At 47.7% G+C, this 21,471-nt stretch overlaps 1 protein-coding gene across 1 annotated transcript in view; it reads left to right on the top strand.

The window, feature by feature from the left end:
* The window catches only part of ZC3H3 (zinc finger CCCH-type containing 3), a 155,140-nt gene extending 134,470 nt beyond the window's left edge, over positions 1 to 20,670 (top strand). The window contains exons 10-13 of the mRNA XM_042868848.1: positions 5,901 to 6,070; positions 7,354 to 7,562; positions 18,461 to 18,544; positions 18,642 to 20,670. Of these exons, the coding sequence (XP_042724782.1) occupies positions 5,901 to 6,070; positions 7,354 to 7,562; positions 18,461 to 18,544; positions 18,642 to 18,673 (495 nt within the window). The 3' untranslated portion in view covers positions 18,674 to 20,670. The remainder of the gene's footprint in view (positions 1 to 5,900; positions 6,071 to 7,353; positions 7,563 to 18,460; positions 18,545 to 18,641) is intronic.
* The last annotated feature ends 801 nt before the right edge of the window (positions 20,671 to 21,471 follow it).

Genomic DNA, 21,471 nt, shown 5'->3' with positions numbered 1-21,471 from the left:
ATAGGTGTTGCACTCAATGACAGTTGGACTGAATGATCTTAGTGGTCTTTGTAACCTCATTAATTCTCTCATTCTTTGACACTTTATCGTGTGCTGTTGTCAGCCTTGGAGCAGTGGCCCCAAAATCCTGTGACACCAAGCAACTCTTCCACAGATTTTGAGCTTTTCCTTCCCTTTTTCCAAACCATTGACTTGGAAACCACAAGCTCAAGTGTCCACCTCTACTAAGTGATGCTTTCCTTTGGTCGTCACAGCTCCTACCAGCTTGTTTGCCATTTTTGTATCTGCTGTCAATTGGGACTGCTGTTGGTGACCATGGGAAGGGAATTTTGCGACTTTTCAAATAGCATAAAATCTTTTCTTCCCAAATGTCGGGGCTCTCTCATTTGTTGTATTTCCCAGTTGGGAAACTGGCATGAGGCTGTTTCCCCTGCTCTGCACTGGGGAGAAAAGATAAAACAGAGTCAAAACCCTTTGATTTCTCCTGTTGACTGCCTGAAGACAAAGAGGCACAAGCAACACTCGGTGTGTTAGCTAAATTTCTCCCATTATTATTCCACAGGCTATGTGATGTTTGGATGTATTGTCCTCCAGGTTTTAATGATGGAGACCTGGAATTTTTAAGGCTGCTTCCATCTGCACCCAATTATAAAAAGGCCATCAAAAAAAGCTATTTACTGGCTGTCAGCTCTGAATGGTGTCAGAAAGCAGCTCCACCATCTCCAGCAATAGCTTCCCAGCAGACACTTAACACTGGGAATTCATGGGGAAGAGGTACATTAAAACAACCCAACATCAATCCAGCCAGTTAATCCTGTGACTTGGAAATGGGGTTACCTCTAATAGCTCTCGCTGAGCTGCAGGCTTGGAAAAAGAAAGCACCTGCGTTGAGTTTCTTGAGTTGAGTTGAGTTGAGTCACTCTGGGTTTCTTGAGTTTGGGATTTTAGCTTGTCCTTGTAAAGCTCCCCTTCCCTAGACTGTGCAGTTCCCTTTTGGGTTTGGGATTCCAGTCAGGGGCTGGATAGACTCTCTTGTGCTCATTGTACGGAGAGGTGGATGGAAGCCTAAAGAAATGAGAAGAGCAAAGCAAGGATGCACCAACAGTTTGCTCTCTCTTTTCCCATGTCACCTGCCATCCCCTGGCACTGGAATAAGAAGAATCAAGCAGGGTGCGAGACAAGCCTGCAGATATTTGAGAAGTTCAATGTGGGCAAACTCCTGGTGGAGCAGAGCCGGGAATGCAGGGCTGGATGAGACTGTTCCTCCCCCCATGGGGTCATTGGGCGGTTACTGGTCGGCCCAGTAACCCAGCTTTACCTTCTTCCTTGCTGAGGTTGTTGATGGAAAATGTTAATTAATATCATTCCCAGTGCTGAGGTCTTCCAACCAGCCCTGCCAGTTGCTGCCTCCTTCTTTGCCAGGTCTGGGCTAAAGAAGGCTGCGCTCCACAAATACACTTGTGCCTGACGCCTCCCTTGTGAGTGACAGGGCTGGGGGCCATTTATGGCTTTTTGGATGCTGAGCAGTACCTTGAATTTCACCCAGGACTCCCTGGCAGCTAGGGAAGAGGCCTGGGTATAGGACTGCCAGTAGGCAGCATCCCAGATTTGGGTACTGCTTGCTGCTCAGCTCCAGGCAGGCTGTGAGGGGAACTCCGAAGCAGGGAAACTGGGGAGACCCTGGAGCACGAGCCCCCCTTGGGGCTGATCCCTGTTTCCAATCCATGGGATGACCTCGTTCTATGGGATGACCTCGCTCCATGGGATGACCCCATGCCATGAAGTTGATGCCATTCCATGGGCACTCAGTGCAGCTGGTTTGGAAGAAGTTTTGGGGTTTCTGTGGGTTTTCTCTCCTCTCTGCTAGAAGGAGGCAGATAGTTTTTCTCTTTTTATGGTACAACCTGCCTGTTGGCAGGAGTCCCACGGGGTATAATTAGCCACCCTGACAGGTGGAAGGGATCGGGTGGCCCTGAGCGAGAGGTCGCTCGGCCACCCCATTGCTTCACCCTGGCTGACACGTGGCAAGCAGCAAGCAGCTTTACAGTAACCCTCCACTTCATCTGGCTTTAAGGCACGGGGGCAGAGAAAAAAGAGCTGTCCCCTCCCTCCCATAGATAAATAGAGGGGGCAAAGTCATTAGAAAGCTGAGCCAGGGACACAGCACTGGAATTAGTCGCATGCGGTTTTGTTTTTTTAATATTAAATGTATATTCACCAGTGGAGCCAATGACCAGATGGTGATGTGGCGAGTCCTGCTCCCACTGTGGAGAATTGGTGGGGATGGGGACACGCATGTCACACATCTGTGGATGTGGCACTGTCCCTTGGTCCCTCGCAGCTGGAAAGAAGCAGCCATGTGCATCTCTTGGATTTTCCCCAAATCAATGCCATTCTCCATCTTTCCTTGATGTACTGGTGACTGTTCCAAAGATGATTCATCAATGTGGCTTTTTGAGGTGAGGAATCTTTTCCTGCTCTTCTCCTTTCCACATTTGTTTTTGTGCTGGAAGATACACAAGAGAAGATTTTGCGTTTCTGGGGAGAGCTGCTGCCCTGCTGATAATTAGTGGTAATTGACTTGGGATGCATTTCTCAATAATGCAGAAGTCTTGTGCATTGCTTGAGAAGCAAATAAATCAATATAAGGAGTTAACTTGACAAATATTGTTTGGTGAACTGCTGTGGCAAAGCTGGGCATCAGTTGGACTGGACCAAACTGCAAAACCACAGATGAGCTACCATTTCTGATAGCACAGTTTCTCCAGGTGGAAAGTCATTGAATCATAGAATATCTCAAGGTGGAAGGGACTCTTAAGTGTAGTCGAGTCCAAGACGTCCCAGAGGGCATTCATTCTGCACACAAGTGATACAGCAGAGCCCCAAGGACGGTGAGCAGCAGGTGCTCTATGGGACTTTGGCCAGGGACCACCCTGGGCAGGAATCTCCTGTCTCCCTGCACGCTTCTGGGAAAAGCTGCAGCAGCCTTGAAGGTCTTCGGGTGAGAAACGTGAGACCTGCCCTGTTCTGTCTTCATGGTGAGCAAAGTCTAAGAGCCGCATAGGTACGTGGCCAAAGCTGAGATGTGAGAGCAGCCACCCACCAAGAGTGCTCTGTTGGAAGCAAAGAGAGAAGCAAGAGAGGTCCTTATGGCATCATTGTCATTGCAAGAATGGAGAACCAAAGGTTGGCTGTGAACCTTAGACAGAATCACAGAATGGTTGAGGTTGCAAGGGACCTCTGGGTCCATCTGATCCTTACTCTGCTCCAGCAGGGATGCTCTGAGCTGCCTACTCAAGACCATACCCAAGTGGCTTTTGAAGATCTCCAAGGAGGAGACTCTGTGACATCCTTTGGTTTTCCTCATCTTGATTTTCCACTCCTACCATTGCCATATCTACACATTTCTTGATCACCTTCAGGGATATTTTTCTTGGCCCATTCCCTACTCAGCCCATTTTGTTCCTCTTATTTTTTTAAGACAATTATCAGCTTGAGATGTTTGTTCTCCTGCTTGCTTATATGTGGGGAAAAAATTATTTTAAAGCTGCCCCATCACTGCCTTTTCTAAGCACTTACTCTTGGTCCTTATCTTCAGCTGCCAGAGGTTGGGAAGTTATGAAGAAGGTAGGGAAAAAAAGGAAAACCGTATTGCCAAACCTTGACATAAAAGTGTGTTTTCTAGATTTTCTAAGATAATGACTGCTTAAGCAGGCTAAGAGAAGCATTGTGTTGCTGTAGGAGCTCATTTTCATATACTCCCTGTTGAATGGTATACCAAAAAATAAGAGTTCCCATTCCTACCATCTCATGAGACTTTATTGGAGTTCATGATCTTTGTGGACTTTCCAACATGAACAGTGTTGTGATTCTGTGAATGGGGTGGTAGAGATGGGCTGATGTTTGGACTAAATGACCTTAGTGATCTTTCCAACATTAATACTTCCATGATTCAATGAGAGCTGACACCTCGCCTACAGGGATTGTCTTCAGTGTTGATTTTCCAGCACCGGTTGAGTGGGATAGAGCAGTGGGATTTTGGAGTCATGGCAAACCTTGAGCACTATTTGGAGATGCTCTGCTTTCATGCTACCTATCAATTGATATAACATCATGGAAGCTCCTTGAAATAGAGAGGGAAAGTGCTTGGAGCTGTTTTTGATGAATTTTAGTCCTCCTCCTGGTTCTTGCACCCCACAGAGCTGATGTTGGTGTATCTGTCCAGCTCCCTAGCCCTCCTGCTGTGCCAGCCTCTAGCTGTCGAGTTCCTCTCTCCACTGCTGATGTTGGCAGACCCTTGATTGCCTTGAGCTGCCAGACCCCATTGCCCTTTCAAGAAGAGTCCCCTCACTCCTGCAACTCAGCAGGGTTGCCATTCCCTCCCAAAGGTCACCGCAGGGGGCTGCTCCCATACAGCTCCACTTTGGGGGTATTAAAAGGGCAGGAGCTCACCCACATCTTGTGATTCCCTGTTGCGGGAAGATGCATTTCTATTGGTCACTGGTCTACTGGTCATTGTGCAAACTTTCTCTTTCCATGGATTTTTCTGCTTTCTCTGAAATTTGTGCAAAATTTTAGTGTCTTTGCTGTCCTGGAGCAAGGAGTTTTTGTAGTGTGAATGGTCAGGTAAGGCAGCACCTGTAGAACCATAGAATGCTTTGAGTTGGGAGGGACTCACAAGGATCTTCGAATCATAAAATCATGGAATATCCTGAGTTAGAAGGGACCCGTAAGAATGATCGAGTCCAACTCCTGGCTTCACATGGGACCGCTCAAAATCCAAACCCTATGTCTGAGAGCATTGTTCAAACACGCCTTAAACTTGAGCTTGGATCTGCGACCACCACCCTTGGGGGGTTTCCATGCCCACCACCACCTTTTCCCAACTTGATCCTCCCCTGATTCAACTCCGTGCCTTTCCCTCAGACCCTGCTGCTGTAACCAGAATTGTTATGGGGTGTCTGTAGGCCACCATAACGCCTCCTCTCAATCTTGTCTGCACTGGGCTGAACAAACCAAGGGACTTCAGCTGATCCTCATACATCTTGCCCACCAGACCCTTACCCACTTGCATAGCTTTGCTTAGGACACTCTCTTACAGTTTTATGTCCTTCTGTTCCTAAATTGCACCCGGTGCTCGAGGTGAGGCCACGCAGCACAGAGCAGAGTGAGACAGTCCCTTGGGTGGTGGTATCCCAGTGTTGGAGGTGGAGAGGCTGGTCATTCTCCCTTAAGCCAACCAACTTTTCTAGTTAGAAATCACATCCAAATCTACCTCTTCTGCCTTGCTGCCTTTTCATGTGCCAAAAATTGCCATTTCCCAGAACACCCATCTGGTGAGTTCTGCAGACTTCTCTTTGCCACTGATTCCCTCTGTGAGCATTGCTCTGGAAACCATAGGTTGAGCTCCACCTCCTCCTTTGGCAAGGAGGCAACAGTCCCCAAATAGGCACATTTTGAAGCAAAAAAGGGACGTGCTTTGTTCCTTTCATACTCCTTCTCCATTGACCAAGGGAGGTCACGAACTTGGAATGGAAAATTTTCTATTCCAGTGTGCTGTCTGAAACTGGCTTTTCCACCTCTGTTAACCTACTGAGACCATCAGTGCCATCTTCTCAGGAGTGATTGCTATCCAAATTTTGGCATTTTGGGTCTGTAAAGTGAGGTGTTGAGAAAGGAATGTGTGAATATGTAGCATCTCCTGGAAGAGGTTAATATTTTGACATAATATTTTGATGTGAAATAATGCATTTGGTGTGGAGGAGAAAACACCAGTACATCCTTCTCTGCTTTTAGCAACGATTGTGCCACCTGAAGGAGACCGACTTTGGAAACTCATGTTTCTTGCAGAGACTTCAACAAAGACATTTCCCAATGCCTCTCTTTTTTTTCCCTCCCAGTGCAAGAAGAAGCACACACTGGTTTGCCCAGACTTTGCCAAAAAAGGCATCTGCCCCAGGGGCGCCTGCTGCAAGCTGCTGCACCCGAAAAAGAAACGTCACTCACCGGGGAACTGTGCTGGTGAAGACTCCCCCTCCAAGTGCAGACGGCTGTGGGAGGAGACAAACAGGTAGGAAAGAGCAGAAGAAACTGCATTTAAACCATTGTGTTCTCAGACTGCTTCTTATGGATACACATATCTGTGTGCATGCTGATTTACTTTAAGATGTCAGTGACATGAGTCACTGCAGTGCCTTCTTGATAGAGTCCTTATGGGTAAATGGATCAGGTCTCCAAAAGATCTTGAAGCACAGCTGATGGGGAGGACCATGGGCATTGCTTGCATCTCACTGCCCTATGATTTGTTCATGCCATCGGAATGTGAGTATCCTTGCTCTTAGAAATGTGCTGCCCAAATTTTTGGCACCTTCAGGCATCTCTGAGGCTTTTGTAGAATGTCCACCTGGGAGATGGAGGAGTTCTGGTAGAGACTGGCTTGTGTTCTTGGTTAATCATGGCAGCAACTATGAGTGTGTAGCATCTCTCCAAACCTTTCAGAGGTTGGGTTGTTGGTGATTTGTTGTGCTTCAGGCTACCCCAAGCTTCATCCTGTGCTATCACTGCCAAGATCATAGAATCATATAACTGTTCAGGTTTTAAAAGACCACTATGAACGTCAGGCCCAACTGTTGACCCATCCCCACCATGACTACTAACCATATCTCTGTGTTTCTTGAGCACCTCCATGGACCTTCACCTCCTCCTGGGCAGGCTGTGCCAATGCATTACCACTCATTTTGAGAAGAAATTTCTCCTAATATCCAATCTGAGTTGACTTCCTCCATCCTCTGCCACAAGTTTTACTCCTTGAATTGAAACGCTTGAAGTGTCGTGAAAATTAAAGCCAAACTTAAATGGGACTATAAACCCCTAAATTTCTCTAAAAGTCCTGGTTAGAAGGAGAAGAAAACACCAGCTTGGGGTTCTTTGCCGCTCTGCTGCCATCATCCCCATCCCAGCCCTACCTTGTATGGTAGCAGAGGGGCCAAGCACTCAGCAGGCTCTCTGGGTGACAGAAGAGCCTTGAAATGATACCGAGCTCACATCCCCCATGTGAATGAGGTGCAAAATAGCTCCTTGCTCTTTTTAGGTGCCCTGTGGCAGCTTGCAGTGCTCGAAAGCTGCCCAGGGGGTTGTTTTCCTTTCTTAGCACCGTCATCAGACATATCAAACGAGCTGAACTGTCATGTTATCTGCACTCACCAGAAATCAGAGACAAGGATCAGCCTGGGATGAAGCCCAGAAATCCTCCACGTGCTGCTCTGCTGCTCCACTCCATGCACTTCAGCACTGCCAGGAAGGGATTGTTTTATTTTCCATTATTAATTTTTTTTGTGTGTATTCCTACTCTAGGAATGATGCAGTTCAACTCTCTCATGATGGGGAAGTGCCCGGACCCTCCAGCATGGAGGAGGATGTGAAGTTTTGGAAAGAAGTGGACACCTCTCGAAGCAGCTGTCTGCAGAAGCTGCCATCCTTCATTTCCCTCCAGTCCTCAACCTCTCCGGGTGATAAGAAATGCAAAGTGGAGAGGGATGAGGATGAACCAATGGATGAACCAGGTAGGAAGTACTTGGACTGGATGTGCTCTGGGCTGCCTCAAATCACCACGGAGGAAAGTTTTTCCCTGCAGTTATCCGTGTGTTTTTATGGGATGAGTCTCCAGTCCTCTAAGTGCTGGCTCCAACAGCAGCTCAGTCGGAAGGTAGGGGACTTTGGGGTGCTTTGGGGAGATCCAGATATGTCCACAGGTGATGGAGATACAGTGCAGGGCAAAGCAGAACCTAATATCCTCGTTTTGTGCCTTGGAGCTGCTCCATTGGGAACATACTTGGTCATTTCTCAGCCTGTCTTCGGAGCACCTCCCCTACGAAGACAGGCTGGGCTTGTTCAGCCTAGAGAAAAGAAGGCTGCCTCATTGCAGCCTTTCAGTACCTAAAGGGAGCCTATATACAGAAAGGGAATCAACTCTTTGAAAGGGTAGATAACAGCAGGACAAGTGGAAATGGTTTTAAGTTGAGGGAAGGAAGATTTAGGTTGAATGTCAGGGAGAAGTTCTTTACTATGAGAGTGGTGAGGTGCTGGAACAGGCTGCCCAGAGAGGCTGTGGATGCCCCATCTCTGGAAGTGTTCAAGGCCAGATTGGATGGGGCCCTGGGCAGCCTGGTCTAGTACTAAATGTGGAGTTTGGTGGCCCTGCATGTGGCAGGGGGGTTGGAGATTCATGATCCTTGAGGTCCCTTCCAACCCTGGCCATTCTGTGATTCTATGATTTCCAACTCTGGACATTTTGGCTGGACGTTGCTTTATGTTTTGCACTGTGTCCTCTCCGTGAGAGGGATGTGCAACAGTTGCATCTCCTGAACACCATCTCAGAGAGCAGAGTGGGCTCAAAAATTAAAACATTTTGTAGCAGCAAGTTGTCATTTCAGCTTGAGGTGAGATCAGGGAGAATTTGATAGAAAAACAGAACAGCTTCAAAGATGACCTGTAATTTTTTTTGTCTAGCTGTGGACAAGGGCATGGAGGTGAGAGGCTGATGGTTGGACTAGATGACCTTAGTGATCTTTTTCAACCTAAATGATTCTGTGATTCTGAAACAGGGTAAGTCTATTGAGTTGGAGAGCTCTGTCTCATTCTCTGGCAATGGAGACGTAGGATGAAATTCATACGATGTGGCTTACTGTGAAGGGAAGGGCTAGAAAAAACATCTGAGCTTCTTTCTCTGTCCTTGATCTCCTGCATCCTCCAACCCAGGAGCAGGATCCTGCTGGGACAAGGGTTGAATTCAGCACCAGGGCATTTGCACTTTCCTCTGTAAGTGGAGGCTGAGTTGCTCAGCAGCCAAGTGCAAACCCCTCTTCAAGCCAAGGAGGTCTGAGATGCCTCAACGCTGTCAGGAAGAAAATTCCCAGGCTTAGCAACATATTCCTGGAGTCACAGGCAAGCTGGGATGACTGCTCAGCTGTGTGCTGCAGTGGGTACATGGCCTTTTAGCAGGGAAAGGAAAGCAAGGAAGGAATCACAGATATCTGTAGAACAATCAGTTTCCTTTCCAAAGAGCTGCAGGGATTGTGCATGATTGGTCTGGGGTAGGTGTGAGGGTCATAGAATTATAGAGTCATAGAATATCCCGAGTTTGAAGGAATCCATAAAGATCATAGAATAGAATTATAGAATCATTAAGGTTGAAAAAGACCACTGAGATTATCAAGTTCAACCATCAACGCACCCCCCACCCTGCCCACTAGAAGATCATTGAGTCCAGCTCCTGTCTCCACACAAGACCACCCAAAATCAGACAATATGTCTGAAAGCATTGTCCAGATGCTTCTTGAACTCTGGCAATCTCAGTGCCATGACCACTTCCCTGGGAAACCTGTTCAGTGCCCAACCATCCACTTGGTGAAAGAACATTCTTCTGATGTGCAACCTGACCCTCCCCTGCTGGGTACTCAGATTTGCCCATTCCTATCACTGAGATGCATTCAGTGATTTAAGATTCATCCCAGTACACACAGAGGGTCCCAGGGACACAGCAATAGCCATAGCCTGATGGGAGGAAAGGACCCTTGGCCACTGAAGGACTGTCATCCTGATCATGCCAAGAGGATGCTGATATTGTGAAAGGACCCAAGTGATTAACAGTGCCCACATCACCTCTAAAGCCAGGGCTGTATCTTAAGGTACTGTGTGTAATGATCAGGATTGGTCCTTGTGAAGCTCTGGATAGTTGGTATCTAGTGGTTGCAACCTATTGACACAGGCTGCCCAGGGAAGTGGTGGGGTTCAGGGGGGGGGTTTACCTGGAGTTCAAAAACTGTAGAGATGTGGCACTGAGGGACATGGTTATTGGGCACGGTGGAGATTGGATTTGGGTGTCTTGGAGGTCTTTTAATGAATATATGATTCTACTGTAGGGAATCTGCTTTATCAGGGGGGTTGGACTAGATGTTCTCTAGATGTCCCTTCCAACCCCTACAATTCTGTGATTCTGTGATTTTATCTGTGATGCTGTTTTGGGATCTGTGCTCTCCCCACCACATCTAGCAAGAGATGCCTGTATGGGGAGCACAGTGATGATTTTCACTTTCTGCGTGCACACCCTGATGGTGACATACAAATTGGTGGGATGGTAAATAAAGAGGAGGACAGGTTATTATTACAGAGTGATCTGAATTGCTTGGTTAAACAGTCACAATTTGAGAAAATGCGCTTTTAATTCTGACAACAGGAGGAAGGGAGAAAAGTGCTGTGTGTAAGAGAAGCAGGTGCAGTAAATGTTTGGAGATGACTTTTAGGGACCAACCTGGGCAACAGGCTTGGTATGAGCTTGCGGGGTCTTGGTGTGTGTCTGTAGACTTGGGATATGTGAAAATGGGACTGGAAAGGAGGGACATGGATTGCTGTTCTCACATGGGAATCAACCTGCTGATGGAAACCTTGTGGTTGGGATGAGCACTTGGTGCGTTCCCATCCCGTTTGCTTTGTTCTATGCTTGGGAGGGTTGAGCCAGAGGGTGCACAAGCATCCCAGCCCCTCTGGTAGATGCATGCAGGTAATGGGCACTTCCATATTTCACCTTCCAGTTAAAATAGCTTATGCTGGAGCCTAACTGGCCTCCCCGCGCTAATTGTAAGCAAGCGCACCAATGCAAACCATTCCAATCGAGTGCTAATTTAATTAGAAAGCACCCATTTTAGTTAATTTGTTCGAGAAGATCACTGAAAACTCCTGGAGAGAACAGATGTTCCCCTCTCCCCCGATGAACATTCAGGGGTTTGTAAATGGCTCCACTCAGCCTTGTTTAGGAGAGAAAAGAGGATTTTATAGCTGCAAACGACCCTTTCTGTAAACATTTTACAGCTCTCTGCACGTTTGAGTGACGATAAACCCCTAGCAACTCGGCGGGCTGCAAATTTGCGACCATACGGCTATCATTTTATTGTCATATTTCACGGTCGTAACGTTAATGGAAGATGCTCGCTACAGTCTTTTTTAACGGCTCCGCTGAGCACGCTCAAACACTTTTGCTTTGGAGGAATTCATTGAGGTGCAGCGCTTCTATTTTTGTTTACAGCTTTCACTTCTGGAGGAATAACTTTGAAAACGCAAATCCCCCTTGGCTACCCTCCCAAACCCAAATCCGTGCTGTGTTTCCTGCTTTGCCATGACCATGGAGCTGCATGGGATGGCAACCCCGTGATGTTGGACCCAGACATGTCTTCTTCTGCTGGCTCTCAGCCCTTTACATGACCGTGATTGGTTCCCCTCACATCAAGAATCCCAATGGGATGCCATGTGGAGGGTCCCTTGGTTCTTCACCACCTGCAGCGTCCCCTTCAGCATTCCTTCCACCACAAGCTCTTTGATTCAAAACTCTTTATTTTGGCAGCTGGATGAGGCAGATGCCAAAACAACCCTTCGGATTGAGTGACAGAAGATGCCCCGAAGCCTTCTAGAAAGCATCTGCTTTCTAGATGTAGGTGATGGAAGGGTTGGGTGGAAAGGAATGATGCAAAGATAATGGGAGCCAGCACTACAGTTTGTTCCTCTTGTTAGGACCTGGGAGAAAATATTAGGGGTAAAATTCAGGGAGCTGTTTTTTTTTTAGTGTTGTCAAAAGCGTCTCCTTGACGTTCAGCCCCAGCCATCTTGGAGGCCTCCACTGGAGTTGCTCCAGTGTGTTTGTTAATCTCTTCTTCAGTGAGAAAACCCCAATCCTCTCTTTTCCATCCTGGTTACCTTCAGGAGGTGTCTGAGCTGCCTTGGACTTCTCTGAGGATCTGAGTCCTGGCTGGTTGTATATATGGTGGAACAGAGATCTTGGCCCTCCCTTAGGATCATTGCCTGTTTTTGGAAAGAATCTTGGCCACTGCACCTGTAACTGATCCACCTCTGTGACCTCTTCATTAGGTGGGATCGCCTCCTGAAATGGGCTGCTTCCTACAGCCTGACATAGGGAAGCTCCTCGGTGGAGTCATCAAGATTGGAAAAGACCTCTAAGATCATCAAATCCAACCGTCAGCCCCTCACTGCTGTGCCCACTCATAGCATCATAAAGGTTGGAAATGACCTCCAAGATCATCAAGTCCAACCGTGCACTGGCACACAGTCTTGCCAATTCCTGCTTGTGTTCTGTATATCCCTCCTCCAAAATCCTTAAATTACCAGAACCCCATTTCTTAGTAGGACTGGGTCCTGGTGGGTCTCCCCAACTGCTGGTGCTGTAGAAGGTCTTTGGTGGGCCTCCTAACTTCTAAGGAACTTTCCTGAAGGTCTTGCTTGGTGCATCACCCAAAAGGTGACAGTAGCTTATGACTTTCTTCTGTACCCCTGCTTGGTCCATGTCTCATAGGCACCCACATAAGGGTGAGAAGCTCAAGTTGTGGGGCCAAATCATTGGTCTGGCTGAGGACTGTGTTCCTTAGGATTATTCCTTAGGGTTATTTAATTTTCTTAATTGTAAAATGGCCAGTTTAATTGAAACTTCCAGTAAACCTGATGAGTGCTGTGACTTTTTCTGATGGGGCTGTCCATCTAAATTGGAAGCCTCTGTCTCATCCCACATCTGAAAATACTCATTGTGATTTCCTAGCCTGGACTCAAATGCCTATGTGTTTCCAATTCTCCAGGAAGGTGGTAGAGTCACCATCCCTGGAGATTTTCAAGTAAAGGGTGAATGTGGCACTGAGGGACATGGTTTAGTGGTATGGTGGTATTGGGCTGATGGTTGAACTTGATGGTCTTAATGGTCTTTGCAACATTTACGATTCTATGACTTTACAGCCCTGTCATTTCCTCCTGAGTTATTTAATGACCTGAAAACCAGAGATGGAAGAGCCCTTTGAGATGGTGAAATCCCATCCCTTCAACCCACCAGTAGAAGACAGATGTAAAATTTACCATATTTGGTTGTACCCAAGTCATCATTGACTCCCAAACCATAAAGCATCGCTGTGGTGCCCATGTCCTAATGATATTCCTCTCCCACTTCTGTGGCTTATGGTTTGCAAGCTTTGCATTTCACAGCTGGAGTTCCCTTTGGGTAGAATGGGGGTGGGGAATGAGATGTAGCAGGGCTGGAAAAGCTCGTAGGGTTTCACCTCTTGGAGCAACAGCAACACAGGAGGTCAGGTTGGGTTGCCTCTCTCATGACTGGTTTTCTTTTCTCCAAAAAGAAGGAATTAAAGAGAAATGATACATCCCTGTGAGGATGTCCTGCTGCAGGTAATGGGCACTGCCCATCAAAGCACTGGAGGCTTTTTCCCATCTAGATAGAGCTTCTCCTAACATCTCAGCCTTGAAGCCTTTCTTGAGGAGCACGAGTTTTTGGTGGAATAGCACCAGGGTGAGTTTTTGGTAAAGTTCTTCTCACTGGATGGATTTAGTGTAGTTCTCAGGCTGCAGGGTTAAGTGTAAGGGTAGTTTCCACCCTATGGCATCATATGTATTCATTATCTCCATCTGTTTGTATCTCAAGTGCAATGATTTATTCCTTCCTGCATACTTCCACTGCACACAATGGCATGGGAAATTGCTCTGTACATCACACACAGGCTAGGAGGCAGCCTTGGTGTTGTCCAGGATCAAACCTCCTTGTAATCAGCATGACAGATGAGGTGGCTGGGGAGCAGGTAAAAGATGTTTTTCCTGGCTGGGTGAAAAAATGTATGTGGGATTTTGGTGAGAAAAGCAGAAATTTCTCCCTCCAGATTGTGCATCAACTGGGAAGTGCTGAGATGTATGTTGGTGTTCTTTGCTTCCCATTGTATTAATAACTGGAATGTGGTCAAAGCACCACTCTTCTGCTAATTGCAGCTGTCTCATTCACCAAAGGGGAGCTCCTAGGGGTTTATTTTTGGGCCCTATACAGAGCCTGACTGGGTGCAGCAAAGGACAAGTCCCTCAGGCTGGGAGAGAGATGGAGGCAAAATGTACCATTGCACTCATGTTTGGCTTGGAGAGTGGGAATGCATCCTTCTAACAACCAGCTTTCTCTCTGGCAAGGCTTTTTATACTTTGGTGGAGGAATTTGGAAAGCTGTTAGTGAGCTTTCTCAATGCTATTCATCTTCCCTGCATCCCATCGCTTCACAATTTGGGCATCTTCTACACATGGAGCAGAGCTGTCATGTGGTCCCCAGCAGATGCAGAATGGTTTTGGCTGCTGTTCCTTTCCCAGTCTGGTTCCGTACCCCATCTCCCAGCATCAGAAATGCGGTAGAAAATCATTTTTCAACACTCAGCCATCAGCAAAGAGGGGATCTGGGGACAGGGACCAGAGCCACCTCCTTTTGTCCCCCATCCAGGGGACTTCCCCATCGGCAGTGTCCCTTTAAATCCCTTTAAATCTTCTCCCCCTTATCTCAGCATCTGGTTGAAGCAAATTTTGTTTAACTTGGGTGCAGCTGGAGCCTCCTGGCAAGGATGTGTCTGGGGGAAGCCTGGTTTTATTGAAAAATATAATGGTGCCACCTGAAGTGTGATTTACTGCCGTGTCCACTCCTCGGACTTGATAATATATTTCTATTAGATTTCCTTCTTTCACTCCCTTCTCCCAGCGAAGAGTGGCAAGTTTCTCCATCTGCCTGACACCTTCTTAGGCTTAGGCAAAATAAATGTTGATTTTCATCAAAAGGAAGAATGCTGGAAGTCCTAATTCTCCAGCGAGGCTGACAAGCTCAGCAAAAGCAACTCGGCTCTGCGCGCCGGGCTCGTGATCCAGCCCTGCTCCTCTCTTTGGAAGCAGTTCAATCATCGTAATGAAAAAGGGGCTTCTTATCCCTGCTTTCGCTAACTAGAAATTATATACCTGGTTCCTGGAAGATGGATTGCGTCGCTCCCTAAACACAAGGGGGGGGGTGGGAGAGAGTGAAGGAGCGCGAGATGCGACCCAAGATTGATCACGCCATTTGCAGAATCTACCATGCACAAAAGCAGAAAATGTAGTTCTGTCTGCCAGCATGGGGCCGACTTCTTGATGAGGTCCCCCCATCCTTTGCAGGAGCAGCAATACGACCATCTCCATCCAAGAGTCAAAGTGGGAAACTGAGCTCTGCCTGCGCTGAGTTGCTCGCTCACAGTGTGCTTTGGTTTTATTTCATTACTACTCATCTTTACAGCCCTGCTGCAATTTCTCGTAGAATCATTAAGGTTGGAAAAGACCACCAACATCATCAAGACCAATTATCAGCCCATCTCCACCATGCCCACTTATAGAATCATAGAATCATTAAGGTTGGAAAAGACCACCAAGATCACCAAGTCCAATTATCAGCCCAACCCCACCATGCCGACTTACAGAATCATAGAATCATTAAACTTGGATAAGACCATCAGGATCACCAAGTCCAACCCCAGCCCACCTCTACCATGCCCATCAAACCACGTCTCTCAATGCAGCATCTTCGTCATTTTGAAAGAATGTGTTTAAAATCGAAGTCTTGCTGTGTGCAGGTCAGAAAGTTAATTGTGGTAGATTTAAAAATTAGCTTTTTGTTTGTTTTGTTGGCTGTTCTGTGGGTTTTTTGTTTTTTTCTTCCCCGAGAATAAATCTTTATTTCTCCTTTGCTAACAGTATTTGCTTTGAATTGCAAAGTGTGGTTTTCATGCTGCTGTGCCACTATTAGCTAATGAAGTTTCTTTGGCTCCATTGAGGGAATTGAACCATTTCTGGCATTCCCATCAGATTAAGGATGTGGTCCTCATGGGGCAGCAATAGGGAAATGCTGATTTTCTTTCTATAAGAGAGGACAGATTCTTTAGCAGGATCTGTTGTGATAGGACAAGGGGAAATGGTTTCAAACTAAAAAAAGAGGAGATTTAGATTGGATATAAGGAAATTTTTTCCAGTAAGGGTGATGAGGCACTGGAACAGGTTGCCCAGAGAGGAGGTGGAAGCCCTGTTCCTGGATGCATTTAGGATCATCAAGCTCTGAGCAACCTGGTCTAGCTGTAGGTGTCCCTGTCTGTTGTAAAGGAGTTGGACTAGATGATCTCTAAGAACCCCTTCCAACTCAAAGGATTCTATGATTCTCCCATTTGGTGTTGATGGGCAACAGCATTGCACCTCTTCTGCTATACCCAATGGGAATACCGTGCTGCACAGCCCAAATTGCTGGGATGGTGGAAAACTGAATCATACAGTATCCCAGATCAGAAGGGATCCATAAGGATCATTGAGTCTAACTCCAACTGGGAGAGTCTTGAGAAGCTCAGAGAGTTTGAGCTGCTCATGCCACCATTCCTCAAAGCCATATTAGCCTGCGTCACAGGTGACTAATAGCTGAGGCCATCATGGCTGCCATGCAGCCTTCTGATGTATGGGTGTTAGATTAAGGGTGGAAAGGTGCTAAATGAGCCCTCTTTGTTTTACATAAATTAGCTCCAAAGCTATGCATCACTGCCACGGCACTGTAGACTCTGAGCAAGTTTGTTTATCCAAGTTTAGAAGAGAAGAACAGCTCACAGACATGACCTGCTGCTCCCCTGGCTCCTGGAGGACAACGTGTTCTTGGGCTTTCCAGAGCCAGATTTGGTTTGGGGATGCTGCTTTTGCAGGAGACCTTCTGAAAAGAGGTGCTTTGGATGGCTGAAAAGATGGACTGATGTCAAACCAGAAACCAGTCACGTAGTACTTGTGACCAGAACATCTGGATAGGGTTTGGAATGGATTGTTTCTGCCTTCTCCATGATGTAATCCAAATCAGAAAGGATTTCTCCAAGTAGCTCTCATTGCTCAGCAACCTGTGGAGAAGCTCCTTTTCCCTTCCATGTTCATCTCAGTGTCTTGTCCTCTTCCATGCTTCTGCCTCCCTGTAGGAAAGTTCTTGCCCTGCAGGTAGAACCCTGTAGCCACCTCCCCATGGAGAAAATAGAACATGAGAAGCTCTGCAGAAAGGTACATTCTATTGCCATCAAAACAGAGGAGGACTTCACGCTGACCACCATAGTCATGGAGTTTGCATGGGATTGTCCTACAAAAGGGTCATCTCCAAAAGGGTCATCATGGGGTTTCAGCTTTATAGGAGTATGTGGGACTCTCTTTAAGGAGTGCTGGGCATACTGAGGCATGGTTTGTTTTCCTCTGTTCCCATCCCTTGTTGCTGCTTTGCTTCCCATCTGTCTCTCTCGTACAGTAAGCACCCCAAAAAATGTTTGTTCACCTGCTCTTCGAAGGGAGCGCAGGATGGAAAATAGTGAGGAGGTTCTAGGGAGACTCAAAACCCAGAGCTCTGGGAGCAGAGCAGCAGCTGGAAACCCAGAGCAGAAAGTCCCTGCTCAAACCAAAGCTGAGCTTGTTTATGGTGTAAATACCATCAAGAGGCATTGCTTTCTACATATCTCCACATTTGCTTTCCAAAACAATACTCCAGAGCACCCTGGGATACTCAGGGATGGCTGAATATCCCTCTCAAATCCTTGCATAAGAGCATCCTCCAGCCCTGTGTGCTGGGACCCAGCTAGATGGCAGCAGCACTCTCCGGAGCTCCAGAGCTATTCTCATCTCTGTACTTGCACAGACTGAATCCCCAAACCCCCTCCTGACTTCACGGGCAGAAGCGATTTATCACCAGGCTTGTCATCACGGGGTCGTGAAACCCATCAGCTATGCAGCCCCAAATCCCCAGGCAGGTTTTTTTTTTGGTTATCATTTTTCCCTCTTGCTCTCTCGTCATCGCCGTTCGGTGACTCGGATGGCTGCGGGTGCCTCTGAGCACATTTGAGTCATGGGTCCCTTTCCCCCTGCATGTCCTGTTTCAGGAGATTGGACCTGGAAGATCCTGAAGGTCCCATGCAGTCAAACCCACTCTCTGTTTCCAGGGTGATAGGAATGTCCCCAAAGCTTTTCACCAGAGTGCCAAGTGTGAGTTAACCTCTCGCTTGCTGGTGCTCTTCTCTTTGCCCCAGAGCAGTCTATGACCTTCCACCTTATGCTGCAGCTTAAAGATTCAACTGCTTTATGTTTTGACCATAATTTTGGGAGCTTACAACAAATTCAGTTCACTGTGATGTAGTGAGAGTCACAGGTGCCTTCCTTCCATGCTGCTTGCTGGTGGCTGAGGATGCTCAACGGGGATTTGGGGAACCAGTCAGCTCCGTCCTGGCCACCCCAAATCTGGGTTAGCAGGGAAACACATCCCCAGAGACAAGGACAACAGTCCACACTGTGGGGGGACGTGTGCCCTCGATAGCAGCTGGCAGGGCAGTGGTGAAGCATCACCCAACCCCAAGCTGCAAAAAGCCCCGCTCACACTGAAGCCCATTTTAGATGAGGTCTCAATTTTGGGGCACACTCTCCTTCAAGGAGGGGCAGTTCCAGTGGGAAAGTCATAGAATCATTAAGGTTGGAAAGACCAATACGATCATCTAGTCCAACCATCAACCCATGGGCAGTTGGGCAGAGAGAGCAGGAATTGTGATGACATTCTCCTCTTTTTGTCCCTTTCTCCTTCCAGGTGGCACCAAATGGAAAAGAACCTCAATGTGGGTGACCTTACAGGACTCAGAAAGCACCACTCTGGAGGAGGGAAGTAGTAGAGGTGAGACCTTTTCCCATGCCACCTTCCAGAGGTGGAACACAAAGCCTTAGAGGCACTGTGGGATGCAATTCCACCTTTTTGCTTTTCTCCTTTTCAGGCAAACAGCTGCAAATCAAGCCCAGGCTGTGACCGTTGTCCCCGTGGCAGCTGACCAGCTCAGGAAACACTGAGCCAGGCATTGCCTGGCACCTACCTCAGGACACCGTGCTGGGACATGGCACCTTCTTTTTGTTGTTCAATTTTCTGGGATATTGTTTCACCAGAGAGCCTGGCAGTGGCATGGAGAAGCGTTCCCTCAGCCCAGCACCTCAGGGAGGTGGTTTTGTTGAAGTATTTTAAGTTTGGGAATAAATTCTGGTTTAAGTTGGTTTATTTAAGGCTCCTGGGGAGGATGAAGAGTGGAGATGTTCAACCAGCCAGGCACATGGACACTGCTTGGGTGTAGGATACAAGGTAGGATACTCTACCAAGCATCCTTGGTCATATGCCTGCATCCACACCCCTTGCTCTATTTGAGATGAGGTACCTGCAGATCTCAAGTCATCATGGTAAGGTGTAGCATGACACAAAGTTCCCACATAGGTTGGAGTTTCCATGCCAAAAGCCAGCCTGCATCCTGCTCCATCCCTTATTTTCAGGAGCAGCACTGAGCTCAGACCATTGCTATGTGTCCCAGCGGGTTTTGCTCTCCTGAAGATCCAAACTAGCTTTTTTCAGGTCTTTGGACCCCTGTGAATCCACATGGAAGCAAAAGCAGCTCCCAGCCTGGTAGGAAATAACAACAGCAGTGTAACTGCTCAGCACGGCACAACCTCAGTGCTCAACTGCTGTCCCTCATGCATTATTAATCTGATATCTCACAGCATCCTATCTCCTAGGGGGATGCCTGTTCATCCTGACCCTTGATGCTCCCCTGCACCAGCCCTGAGCCGTGTGATAAGTTGTGCCAATCTCAGGTCTTGGTTCACCTCCTCCTGCAGAGCAACGAGCTGATGAAAGATGGATCATGGCTCTCATTGCTGCCGTTGTGCAGATGGATGGAGGCACTGATGATTGTTGATAGTGCTCAGTCTGTTGGCCAGGTTTTGGTTTTCCTGCTCCATACCTTTATCTCCATGATTTAAAGGCGTGTGGGGAGCCCTCTGCCAAGCAGGTTTCTGCTGGCTCTGCAGTTTTTGAAATGCTGCCGTGATTTTTGCATCCATGGATTCAATTTTCAGAGCGGTTTTGGGTGGTGGATGCCGCTCCCTGACACGGAGGACAGGTCAACCCTTGCCAAGAGGTGTCAGGAGGCATGATTTGCTCATCTGTGTCCTTAAATAGCAAGATTTGCCTATCTGATAGGCAATACCTTAGGACGAACTTTATTTTGAGAGCCCTGCAGGGAAAATGCAGCAGCGTTATACAATTCAGGACTGCGTGCCCCACAGGGGCAGTGCCACATTTCTACATGCACGTGCCAATCTTTGCACTGCAAACGCATTTTGCTTGGTCCCGATGCTCATGGCGTCACCCCACTCATCCCACTGGAGCTTGGATGAACCCGTGAGCCCCCACCTCTGGCATTTCCAACAAGAAGACAGTGGCGGTGCCAGCTCTGTTGTCTCCAGGGAGCAGGCACCCAGGTGTGCTTGGTCATGGGATGGGTGACAGCGTCACCGTGTCGCCGCAGGCTCAGGTGTACAACAGCTCCAATAAAGCTGATGGCTGCATTTTTACACCCAGAACATCCCCCAGAGGAGCTGTGTGTGTGCACCCCACAGAGGGTAGGGGCAGAGACTGGAAGGCTCCCCCTTGCCCAGCTCCTAAAGGGAGGGAGTGATGGGATTTATGGTAGGCAGAGCCCCCGGGTTGTGTTTCACCCCAACACATGGCTCGGGTGACTTGGGGCATGGCAGGCCACCAAAGGCACCGTGTCATCGATGCTTGTCACCTCTTGAAGAAGGGCAGAGAAATTAAGAGTGGGGGACCCTATTGCTCCACCCTTCTTCTGCTTTCTGCACCGATTTCGTGTGACCGTCTCTATGGGAAAATTCAACCAAGCATTGTGTATGGAGTTCCTCGTTTTTTTTTGTTTTTTTGGTTTTTTTTTAAATAAAGTTGTTGTCGTCCCCGTTGTTACTAAATGTCTTTTATTAACTTGTGTGGTTTTGTATTTAAATAAAAGAGTTTCTGCCTGGAGCTTTGCTCATCTTTCAGCATTATGACTCTACCGGAGTCATGCAGTGAGTGGGAATCAGGCACAAATGTCCCACGTTGTTCCCTTGAGGAAGCTGAACACGAAAATGCAAATCTTCCAACTTCTGGGTTTTTATGTAGTACCCCCACTCCAATCTGAAAATTCAGATATTTGGAGAAATTTCTTCTCAGAACGAGTGATCATGCATTGGAACAGGCTGCCCATGGAGGTGGTGGAGTAACCATCCCTGGAAGTGTGCAAGAAACACGGTTTCCTCATCAAAAACCTGAATTCACCGATAATGATGAGTGGCAAGGTCCCCAGGGATGGCCATTGCAAGGTGACGGTGGCCAGGAGCATTGAAGCACTCGGTGATGGGCACGGTAGGGTTTTATCCATGCCTCTTGGATGCTGCCTTAGGGTGAGAAAGCATTGCATGAGCTCGGCCCTATGGGGACAGCAGAAGGAGGAGGGAGGAGGGATACGGAGCAGTGTTTCTGGAGGGCACCGTAAACATTTCCTGGAAAACCCTCAGGCACGATCCAGGGCTGCTGGCACAGCTCTTGGTCCCCTGCTGGGGAAGCAGGTGCCAGGGTAGCATCTCCCTCGAGCTGCCCATCATCACTGTGGCTGTCCCCAGCCCTCCTCCCCCCTGTCCTGTCCCATGTCTTCACACGATTTTTAACCTTAGCAGGATTACTTTTGACCCTTCCCTCGGGTCAGATCTGTGCTTAGCGGTGGCTAAGGG

Source organism: Lagopus leucura, unplaced genomic scaffold (assembly GCF_019238085.1).
Source record: "Lagopus leucura isolate 7727_CA_CO unplaced genomic scaffold, USGS_WTPT01 Super-Scaffold_100002, whole genome shotgun sequence".
Classification (NCBI taxonomy): Eukaryota; Metazoa; Chordata; class Aves; order Galliformes; family Phasianidae; genus Lagopus; species Lagopus leucura.
Note: the sequence above shows the minus strand (reverse complement) of the source record. Positions and strands in the feature narration are given on the sequence as shown.